This window comes from Micropterus salmoides, unplaced genomic scaffold (assembly GCF_014851395.1).
Source record: "Micropterus salmoides isolate LMB-PRFRI ecotype aquatic unplaced genomic scaffold, ASM1485139v1 Ms_hic_scaffold_7, whole genome shotgun sequence".
Taxonomy (NCBI): domain Eukaryota; kingdom Metazoa; phylum Chordata; class Actinopteri; order Centrarchiformes; family Centrarchidae; genus Micropterus; species Micropterus salmoides.
In genome coordinates, this window is record NW_024044459.1 from 8,583,998 (window position 1) to 8,595,819 (window position 11,822).

Consider the following 11,822-nt stretch of genomic DNA (forward strand, 5'->3'; position numbering starts at 1 on the left):
CTTCCACTTGCCTGCTTCCCATTTTGATGAGCTGCTGCATCACACTGAGAGCTGTAACGTTACAGTGTTTGAAAAACTTACTGTGCAAATGTTCACAGTATGAAGAATATGTCCAATGTGCCGAGATTAGCCACAGAACATACAAAATATTTAATTACACTATTTGGAATAATTGTTAACAACTGTCAACAAACAAAACTATATACAAAATGGCAGCTGTCTTTTTATTTATTCCTATTTTTGAGGTCTCAAGGTATCATGGCTAAAAGACACCCGGAGTCTCACACAGTGGGGCGTACTGGTAGATTACCTGGGACAAACCACTGCTCATCAAGAATTAATTATTAATTCCACGAGGCTACCCCCCCCGGAGCCTAAACCTAACCACACATGAGACGCCCGTCCAGTATCCCTAGGAATTACAATCATTTTGGACAGTTCTGCATGATATCATAGTGGTGGATGAACCTTTCATCACAGACCTTAATTAACCTGCAAAATTAGCGCTTATTAGCAAATGTTAGCATGCTAACAGGCTAAACTAAGATGGACCTGTTGAAATGGTCAATCTTCAATGCATGCTAAGGATTACAATATTATTCTCTATTATGCTATGATTAGGGCCTCTGCTACTCATTTGTTTAAAAAACGGACGCATCCTCTTTCTGGGGTGTGTGCACAACTCCTGACTGTTGAGCATTCACACTGGTCATCCCTCCACCTCAGTCCCGTCCGGTCCTCTCCGTCCTGCAGGGGGGTGGCTGGCTACAGGAATGTGAGGCGAGAACTGGGCCCGTCCCAACCGTCCCAAATGACTGCACACACAAAAAAGGATTTAACTCTTTGTCACAATTGTCCCCTCACACATTTCGGCCTGCAAAAAAAAAAAAAAACAGCACAAGACTCCCTAAACTAACCCCCCTCCCCCTAACCACCCTCAACCCTGACCCACCCCCTCATTGTATACATCCCCCTCCCCTCCTGCCCCTACCTTTCTCCTGACCCCGGCCGTGTGCATAAAAGACCCATCAGAAGTATCGCTGGCCACATTTACAAGTGAAAGAGGCCCAATAATGGAGCGGTTAGGGAGAAGAATGAGGAGACAGAGGGGCACTCACAGATGTGGAGGTGGGTGGGGAGGGAGAGAGGAAGGAGCAGCGTCCCATTGTTGCCCCCCCCCCCCCCCCACCCCTGATGGAGGAGAGAAAAGAAGAAGGGAAGGCTGGGAAGGGGTGAGGAGGTAAAGTAGAAGTGGAAAGTGGCTTTTTACACATGCTTTGTGATGGGGAACAGAGGGGAGGAAAGAGGGAGATGGGGGAGGGAGAGGAAAAGGAAAAGAGGGGGGAGTGAAAGGAGAGCGGAAGAAGAGGAAGGGGGAAAGAAAAAAAAGGAAAGTGAACAGTCTTCTCTCAACTTTTCCTCTCTCCCTATTTTCAGCAACGCTCGCTATCTCTCTCTCTTTCTCTCTCTCTCTCCAATAGTTGAAAAGAGAAGCTGGTCCAGCTGTTCTGCAGGGAGCGTGGGAAAACCGGCTCAGAGGTCATAAGAGGTGTATATATGTATGTGTGTGGTGGTCATCCTGGCATTATTATATATGTGTGTCTCATTGTCCAGAAGGATGGAGATGGCGATACAGCAGCTGGTGCAAAGAGGCCTCTAAGCTGACCTTCAAACCCCTCCTCTTCCTCACACCGCCTGTGTGGTGGTGGTGGTGGTGGGGTATAATGAAGTCATCACGGCAGGATCTTGGCGAGATGTGGCATATATAGGAGGCGATGGGGTGCCATCAGAGGATGAGGAGATGTTTCCAAAATGTTGGTAGGTCGGTCACTTCCAGCAGGTTACAAGTCAACATTTGGACGTTGACAAAGAAACAGAGTTGGCTGAGAAAACTGAGTCAAAGTAGTTGGTGAAGTCTGGCAGTCAATGAAAAGATGTTTACTGTCGCAGATCCAAAGGGTTTGTTGATGTTGAGAGACAAACTTTCATTTTACAGGACCAAAGCGGTGTGTTTTGGTGGGGATATTTTTTTATTTTAATTAAACAGCACAGGAAAGAGGTGACTGCAAATGGGGAGAGAAAAAATGAGGAGGGATGATGGGAGACACAGGTTGCTGGAAGGACATGAACCTGGGACAGTGCAATTACATGGTCAGTGTCTTAAACCAGCAGGCCATCAGGACGCCACAGACCACTGTTTTTGCATGTCACAAATGTCTACAAATCATGTATACTGAAGATTTAAATTTTTTCCAAAGTCTATTAGTCTCTAACTTAAAGTAGTGTAAAGAGTATAGTAACGTAATGTATGAATGTTATATTAGATTCATGTTTTTTTTGGAACCAGAAGTAACCATATTTGGACGAGATGGTAGCGCTAGCTAGCTTGATTAGCAAGGTGCAGCTGTAATTATCATTAACTGTGATAATAATTGGACAAGATCACAGCTAGTTAAATGTACACAGTGCAGTGGATAAGATTCACCTCTATATAGCGCCTAAGTCCCTTCCTACCAACCCATGTGACTTTATTTTGTAAAAAAAATGTACGGTAGTCAAAGGCAAGCGGCATTTCATTTTGTGATCCTGTCTGAATTGTGCCCTGAATTAAACGTGTGTCAATTTGAAAGATAATTTTGAAATAAGTCACAGTTTGTCTTAAAAGAGTATGGGAACATTTAGCTTTGTGTGAAACCAGTCAATAAACTACATCTCTCGTCTTGCACAATAAATGTCACCAACATGTTAACGCTGTAATGCGAGCAAACGTTCATTTCTTGCTACTAGCTAGGTAACTTAGCTGATGTTAGCTACCGTAACGTTAGCTTAAATCATTGAGAGAAACAGTTATGTCTAGGGTGACCAGACGTCCCGAAAAATCCGGGACAGTCCCGAATTACGAGCAGTTGTCCGGACCCCTTTCTGGTTTGTCCCAAAAATTAGACCTAACATGAGTTTTGATTATAGCCTAATTAAACATATACTGATCGTTGTATAGTTCGCTTGCTCCAGCAGGGGTTGCTGGTTATCTGTGCATTGTGTCAACAGCGTTGTTATAGCCACAAAGTAAAACTCGTTGTGCTCTTTTCCCCTTTTTGTTTTCTTGTGGTTAGTGGAATTTACAGTGGCGAGGACAGGGAAAGTGTAGCTTCAGGCAGCCACAGCACGGCGGACAGATCTGACACGCACGTTGTGTATGTGACACTGCACTGATGACATGAATAAAATAAATATAAAAATTAGGTAAAAGAGCATGATTTACCTACATATCCACAGTTGTGTTTTATCTAATAACAGACAGGTGACTTCATGAACAAAAATAATTTATTTAAGCATTGTGTTTTCATTTTCATGTGTGTTAATGTTTATTGGTACCGGTAGCCACCTGAAGGGGAGGCTGTCTATACTGAACAAGTCGCTGTGGTAGGAACTTGTCAATCATTATGTAGCCGCGCCCTAAAGCATACCCTATTCTCCCTAGTCTATTTTACTCTAAATGGGACCATAATTTACAAAGTGAACGTCATGCTGTTTTAAGGAAGACTTGAAACTAGCGCCTGAGACCATAAACTCATTAGGAATATATTTCCTGAGGTAATGCCCCAAGTAAGAAAGGGGTCATTTTCTTATACACTCCAATGCAATGGGACTTCATTTTTGGCTTCACTTTTCAGACCCAGAGGTTGCCGCTAGTGTGATATTGTGAGCCATGTTTATTTAGTGTGAGATAACATAACATTAGGGAATGTAACATTACATTTGACAAAAGCTGTAGTTATTTGATTCACCATAAATACATGCAGGAGAGCTTAAGATTGTGTTTTTGTCACACTTCTGTTAAGAACTAACTTTGAAGCACTGTGTCCATTGTTTCAAGGTTCACATCAGTGTTTCTAACTTTTGATGCAGCCACTGGTTCGCTTACAATATCTGAGTACAATTTGCATTCCCTGTATTAGAACACTGCAGGTTGTGACCGCAGCAACAGTGGGCACACCCTCAGCTGTGGCTGCTCAGGCATCTATGACATTGCAGTTAGATAACTAGCAGAGCTAGTTAATCTAGCTCTCTCACCAACTGCTGTTGTGGCTGACTGAGACAGACTGTAGCTGTGATTATGACCATAGTCATGAGATGACAGAGCTTTGGCCATTACTGTCTTTGTGACGGTCATGGCTGTGCTTTGGTTGTTTTGATCATGGCTGTGACACATTAGTTTAATACTAACTACATGTAGAGAGGTTGGATGGATGGATCAGGGGGAATGCACAAAGTATTTTAAAGTAAAAAATTCCCAACGTGACCCTTTAGGAGTTTCCTTTTGATTCCATAAGGTATGAAAATCACTTTCTAGACACTTACAGGCGGAGCTTAAAAGAAAAAAAAACTTCTGTGGACAACACAAGCCAAGTGGACTTTGAGTTGTGAGACACACACACACACACACACACACACAAACAATACTAAAGACCTCTGACACCTGTTCATTTCCGATGGAGAAACTATTAATTTCCTGCTGAGGGAGATAGTGGAGCTACGTCTCTGTCAGAGAGATCACATCTCCTCTACTTCCTGTTCAGAGGAGGAGGAGTTGACAAACAGCAGCTCCACTCATTCACCATCAGTGACAGGAGGAGAAAAACAACATGTATCAATACTACACCAGTTTTCAGTTATCAGTATCCCTTTTAGTACTGATAAAATACCAAAAGTCAGGCCTATGGAAAAGTTTTGAAATTCTGGATTCTAATGACAGGATCTGTTTGCATCAGCATGAGGTTTTTAGCTAAAATATGTCTTATGTAAAATCCACCTGTTCTTAAATTAATACTCTTAAATGTTCAGTGTCTAATTTTTAGGAGGATCTATTGACAGAAATGTCAATGTAATATCCATAACTATGTTTTCAATGGTGTATAAAGACCTTACATAAAGAACCATTATGTTTTTATTACCTTAGAAGGAGACATTTCTATCTACATACACCGCGGGTCCCCTTACATGGAAGTCGCCATGTTGCACCACCATGTTTCTGCAGTAACCCATAACGAACAAAAGTCTCCACAGAGTGAATTTCGTCACTACGTTGAATATGTACGAAGAAGAACGAGTAACGTTAGTAGTTATAGTAGTAATTAACTGGTTTATTGGAAGTAAGAAGACATTTATACAAATGGAGGACCACATATATTATTTTGCACAAAAGCCGACAGTGTGTGTCGGCCACCTTAGCTTCTCCAGCGTGCTTGGAAAGCGAGGGGGTGAGCGGTGACGTATGATGCATTCATGTGGTGTCAGAATAATTTTTTCCTCCTTAAATCTTTATTGCAAAAAGAGAAATAAAGTGTGCATTGACATAAAGAAGTATATAGAACTTTGTGCAAAATCACATATTGCATATACTTTACATATTTTGTAAACATGTAATTTGTAACAGTTAGTTTGCTGTCCATGTAGAGTGAACTAGATGACTGTGTGTTGTTTTTTCGGTCTGATAATGCTAATCCAACACATCTTTGTAGTAGCATCCATGTTGATTCCAAATTCCGACATGAACACGCGCTGAATCCGGATAAACCACTTCACAACTCAGGAAATGAGACGATCCAAGGAGCATGTGAATACACCGAGCCGCTGGTTCCAATTAGCAACAATCACCATTAGATGCCACTAAAACCTACACACTTTACTTTTAAGGTTTTGGGTCACCAATGATGCTATAGAGCAGAGTCTACCAAGCCCCGGGGGGGGGGGGGTACCAGGTCTCAGAAGATTTGCTTCTAGGCCAAAGGAAAACAATATGATTTGGCAAAAAGGCTGAGTAATATTTTGTAATTTTATAGTTTAAAAAACATAAACATAAAACATAACTTGGTTTGCGCTGCATTTTTCCTCATTACTTCCTGTCACACCAACAATATAAATATAGTTAATCATAATGTGATGCATAGATTTGTTCTAGCTTTCAGCAGTATATGAAATCTGTGTGCATTCCCCATTACCTGGATGTTGCTGAGGTCTATCCAATGATATTTGTATTCAGTCTGGTGGATATTTACACGCTGTCTTCTCTGTGTACAGTGCAGATTCATTCAGGTTAGAAAATGAATAAATCTTCTGTAGACTGCTCCACAGACTGAACAGTAAAGATGTACTGACATCAACAGATTTCTGACCATCATGTGTCAAAATTCAGTTTGTTACTGTGTCCATGTTTCTTTGCTCCAGTGACAAATTCAATTAGGCCTGATTTTCATTGCATTTTAACTGACTTCCAGCCGCAGGTATTCAAACAGCCATCATTTAATACAACAAATAATTAATGGTTTACAGTGATTAATTACTTGCAAACACTTCAAGCTCATGACAATATTTCTGTAGTATTTGTTTTGTCAGATGCATACTGACTTTTCAGTACACACTCTGCCTTTATAAAGACAGAGTCAGGCCAAGTTCTACAGCTCAATAATAAAACAGGTCCATTTTATCCTCCATAACAATAAAGTGCACTTTGAGTGTGTTTAAAACACATAGGCAATACCTTATACAAGGCATTTTACATTAAAGAAACAAAATACAATATGATATTTTACAGATCTCACTCATATGAAATGAGCAGAATTAAAATGCGCCGAGCTGCAGGTGAACTCTGCTTCACCTCCTCCACCTCTTGGCAAAATGAAGTATTTACTGCCCCCTGATGGCAAAACTGATGATATGCGACAAAACTATGACAACTCTTTTGGTGAGCATCAAAGTGATAATATTTTCAAGTAAAATCCATCTTCAGCTTCAGATTTCTTCCTCCATTTAAAATAAAACAAATTGAAATGGCACTTTTCAAACAGGATCCAAGTTTAGGTTGAAAACCCAATACAGCCTTCCAGAGGAAATATACTTTCAGACATTGACATCTTCAATACATACTGTTTGCAGTTTGGAACAACACAGATGTTGTTTCGCTGACTATTTAGAGGAAAACTAAAAGCTGCTGAGCGAGTCCTTATTTTAACTTGACTTGTACTGGTAGATATAATAATTGTTGTATTTTGTTAAATTATATTGGATAAATTTGGTTCAGCACTAAACCAAAAGAAAAAAAAAATCTGCCAGAAATGTCTTACTTAAAGCTCTGGTATATTTCTCGAATTTCTCAATCTTACATGGAATTACATACCAATAACTCAAAGATGTTAAGTGTTAAACCTTGTATTTCTTATTCCAGTGTGCACATTCCAACAATCTTTAGAAAAAGCCTAAAGTGTACTGTAATAACAGCTAAAATAAAAATATTCTTAGCTACCAAAAAGAAAGGTTTTGACATTTCCGCTCCCTTAACTGCTGCATGTAGGAACTCTTTGCAACTTTGTGTTGACCATAAAGATTTTTCCCCCACAATTAAAACATTCAGAAAGATTAAAATCAACAAATCTTTTACGATACTACTGATCTCTTTTAGTAAAACTAGTAAATCTGCATTAGTGAGAAGAGAGGCTGAGCGTCTTTCTACTGCTGCTAGTTGGCTAAGAGATGAGCAAGACACTGAACTGCAAGCTGCTCCAGGTAGGATCTGCTGTGCCCACCTGTGGGAAAACTGGGAGACTTCCTGTGTTGAATACTGAAAAGATAAGTAAATAGACCTGAAATAAATTCATTGATGACCTCCACTGATGGCTAACCAACTGCTGCTGAAATCTGAAGCCATACTGTACCAACTTAAGAGTTCATAAATTAAAGTTAGAGTTGGGTTTGAGGTAGAGCGAAGCATGACTCCTGGTTTAGACGCTGCTCAGGGAATAAACTCTTGGTCTCACAGTTGGAAACGTCCCAACTGCTACAGCAACGATGCCTTCAGGGAAGCTCAGGATTGACAGCATAAAACTGCCTTTGAATTCGGGGGGGTTTTGAGTTCAGCTCACGAGAAGTCCTTGACTCTGAATCCATGTCTGCTCCAGTGATGCTGCTCTGACCTCTGGCCTCCATGTGGGAGAAACTGATTCAGACAGACTCAGAGATCTGTTTCTTTTCACTGACTCACCTAAGAAGGAGGTTCCCTTTCAGTCCTTACATATACAAACAGCCCCCCCCCCCCCGGTTCACAGGAAGAGGTTGATTTTGGCGGGGATGGCCTTACAGCCCGTAGAGGAGAAGTACTGTCCCTTGACGGGAGTGTAGATCATGTAGCCCCCTACTGCCTCCACCACGTCACTGCGGCCACAGCTGCCCCGCTGGCAGAGCTGTGAGTGGACACAGCGCTCCACATGACGTCGGTTTAGCGGCAGGAAAGGAACGAAGCGGGTGATGAGCTTCTGCTGGATGATCCTGGACTGGGAGAAGCCGCCTGGACAGAAAAACTCACTTCAGTTTCCTGAAACTGGCAACTTTGCTACTTTCTGTGTGTCTAACATTTAGGTCGCTATTGTGCACCACTGCAGTACACCTAGGAGGCTTAGTATCTGCAAAATATTATGATATACTATTTACTGAATATGGATGTTTATTCTCTATTCTATATTTTAAAGATTATATTTATTATGCTCATTTTCAGGATCAAAGTCTTGTTAAGGGGTTGTACCAGAACAGGTTTACATGGTTTCATTTTCAAAAAACACCATATTTTTTGTGATGTCACAGAGAACAAAAGGAAAAAGCTGGACTACAATCGAGCAGTTTTCAGGAAGTTCAGAGCAGAATTTTCAGTGGGAGATGGGAACTGTCTTCGGGCTGGACTTTGGGCTTTTTCACTTTGCAAAGCTATTACATGCACAAAAAAGATAGGGAGAGGGAAAAGACAAAAAGCATAATATGATGTCTTTAAGTGAAAACTGATAAAACTGGAAAGGTTAGTGTTATTTTAAAACCTTAATCCTTAGTCCAGAAAATGTCACAAAATAGTGAATATTAGCCATCACAAGTCCAAGATGTTTGTTTTGTCCAACCAAAATTCCAAAACCCAAAACTATTCAGTTTGCAGCACATAAGAAAAAGAAAAGCAATTTGTTCATACTGTAATACAGATGAATTTGATTAGTCAGCTCTAAATATTAGAGGAATATGAAACATTGCAGGTATATAACAGAGCTCTAAAAACATGTCTTCAATCCTGATACAGAAATCATCATCATTAACTAATTTGTTTTTTCTCATATACACTTTCTGAATGTACATGAATACACACATCTTTTTAAATAGCTTCCCTGAGAGTTATGGCAAATAAGTTTTGTGCACACTGTGCATCACAGACTTACTTGTAACTGCAACATAAACACCAAATGTCATTCATAACATCTGACAGAAGGTGAAGCGTTGAGCATAACACATTTCAAACAGCACTTTGACAAGTGAATTTAAAAAGAGAAGATGAAAGTGTTGTGGCGAAGAGACAGTATGTATTAATCTGTGAATATTGTCCAGTTAAAATTACAGGAGACACTTACTTGTGTTGCTGTTGTAAGCCGCTTGGGCGATTGCTTCCTGCAAGTCGGCCCACTTGATTTCTTCTCTGTCCTGTCCAGCCTGCCGGTTCTCCAGAGCCATTTTATTTATCACCTCCTCTCCTGTGGTGCTGCAGGGAAAACACAAACACAACACTGTCCAGTGCTGCTGTTTTGATGTGGAATTTTTGGGATGCGTCCCAGAGAGAATTTTAACCCCCGCATATTCACTCTTGATGATAAGGATCTATTTTCCTTTTGAAAGTCAGATGACAGTTTCACTGTTTGTTGGCTTCTGAAACAACTTCAACAGAGTTTCGCACGGAGGGGAGAGGATAACGACTAAATTCTAAAATCTAGTGAACTCTAGTTTCTGAATCACATAAGTACATAACAAACCATCATTCATAATTTTCAGATTTACTTATTTAGGATTTCCTCCGTTTTCCATCATGACGGCTGCCCTTATTCATTTCAATGAGACTACAGCCTTGACACAACATGGGTCCTGACACAGAGATGCCAGGGAAAAAGATATTCAACAATGCCCTGTATTGGCCAATCAGAAACTGCACATGTTCAAAATTATTGTGAAATCCTCTCTCATAGTATTTTAAACTACTGTGCAGTGTTTTGGCATCTGAAAACCCTTAAAACTCATGGATCTATACTCAACCATATTTCATCTTCTTACCGGAGCCCTAGCAGCGCCCTTTTTTTGGTTAAACAGCCAGTAAGGATGTGTGTGTGTGTGTGTGTACCCAATGAAGATGTAGATGGCCTTGCGGTAATTGGTGCGAAACACAACGTGGGAGGGACCCAGGAAGGGCTCCAAGACGTCTATAACACCTGGAGGCATCTTCTCCATCTCATCAAAAAAGAAGACAGAGCGAGCGCACTCCGTCAGGTTCCCCTGCACCCAGCTCTTCAATTCCTCCTGCAAACCAAAGGAAGGAAATTCAGTCCTGTAATTACTCATGACTACAGCTGCAGTGATTAAATTCCATTGTCCTACACAATGATCCCTCACTTACCCTGTACTCATTGACCTGGTCAGGTAAGGGGAAGTGTAGGGTGGGAACAAATTGGTGAACGTATGGGCTGTTCATCGCCGAGCCGTACAGATGATTTCCCACCATGGAGCTGACCAACGTCTTTCCTGTTCCAGAGGAGCCATGGAAGGACAGCACCAGGGGCCGCTCAGGGGTTTTATTCTGAAGGAACCTCGCCACCTCCTCTGACACGATGTCCTGGGCCAGGTGTTGTCCGTATACATTTTTGTAGAGATCCCACTCCAGGTCTGGTTGTAAAGAAATAGACACCTGTGATGTTCATGTTACCAACCATCCTCAACACCTACTTGGCTGACAGCTCAATATATCATACTTAGACACTAACTTGTACTACGTTTCAAACAAATTGGTCCAGGAACTAAAAGTCCGTTTAGAACATGGACCTTTTTTGGGAGGGGGCTTAAGAACTTAATTTAGACCCTTGTTCCTTCAGTTGAAAGACAGGAAAGGTTTCTCTGTTCCTGAAAAGGTCGAAACGACGGTAGAAACAAGCTAACGTATTTGACACAAGACAGACCTGTGCCATTAATTTGGTTATTTCTAACTCAACTTGACAAAATCCAAAAAGACCCTGCCCAAGCTCAGGATATCTTTGCTACTTTTTGACTGCTCTTGGGGCAGTACTAGATGGCTGGAGTATCCTTGTTGTGGAGTGTCCTATGTTTAACGTTATGCATTTATGGGAAGACTCCGTGTGTCTTCCTTGCCAGCAAAACAGCCAACTAGTAAAGTAACGTTAGTTCTTACACTAACTGCAGTATTAACTAGCTCTTTGTAAAAACTGTAGACTACAACGTCAGTTAGCCAACCCTTCCTGCACACGAACAAAACCTATTAAATATGTTAAAGTTTCCGTTTACTACTAGCAACTATCTAGTGACAACTATAACGTTACTGTTTTTAGCCTAACCAGCTGGCTAACAAGAAGTAGCAACCGTCAGTTAACGTTGGCTAGCTACGACATACATTTATTAACGTTACCTCGGATGTTCGGCTTAAAGTCGCATTCACAGCTGTCTGATATGCTGCAGTAAAGTTTCTGAAAAACGCCGCAAGCTGGGTTATAATGATATAAAAACAGCACAGACAGGACGGCCAACATTTTTGGCTGCCTGTTGGAGAACAGAAAAAGCGAGTTGACGTATTCCTAACGAAGACCGGCGACACCGGCAAGTTTGTAGTTTTTCCACTTACAGGAACATGTCCAGAAACACGAAACCATCTGACAGAGGGGACTACATTTCCCAGAAGGATTCTGGCATGGGGCGTAATGTGTTGGGTTGGACACGTTGGAGGATCACAGTCCAGAAAGCCC

General features: G+C 41.2%; 1 protein-coding gene across 1 annotated transcript; it reads right to left on the reverse strand.

Moving 5' to 3' along the window:
* Positions 1-6,285: 6,285 nt before the first annotated feature.
* Positions 6,286-11,609, reverse strand: tor2a (torsin family 2, member A). Its single transcript, XM_038703846.1, has 5 exons — positions 11,489-11,609; positions 10,469-10,734; positions 10,196-10,371; positions 9,438-9,565; positions 6,286-8,341 (listed from the first exon to the last, which is right to left on the reverse strand). Exons 1-5 carry the CDS (start codon positions 11,607-11,609, stop codon positions 8,097-8,099), a joined length of 936 nt encoding a protein of 311 aa, XP_038559774.1. The 3' UTR covers positions 6,286-8,096.
* Positions 11,610-11,822: the final 213 nt, after the last annotated feature.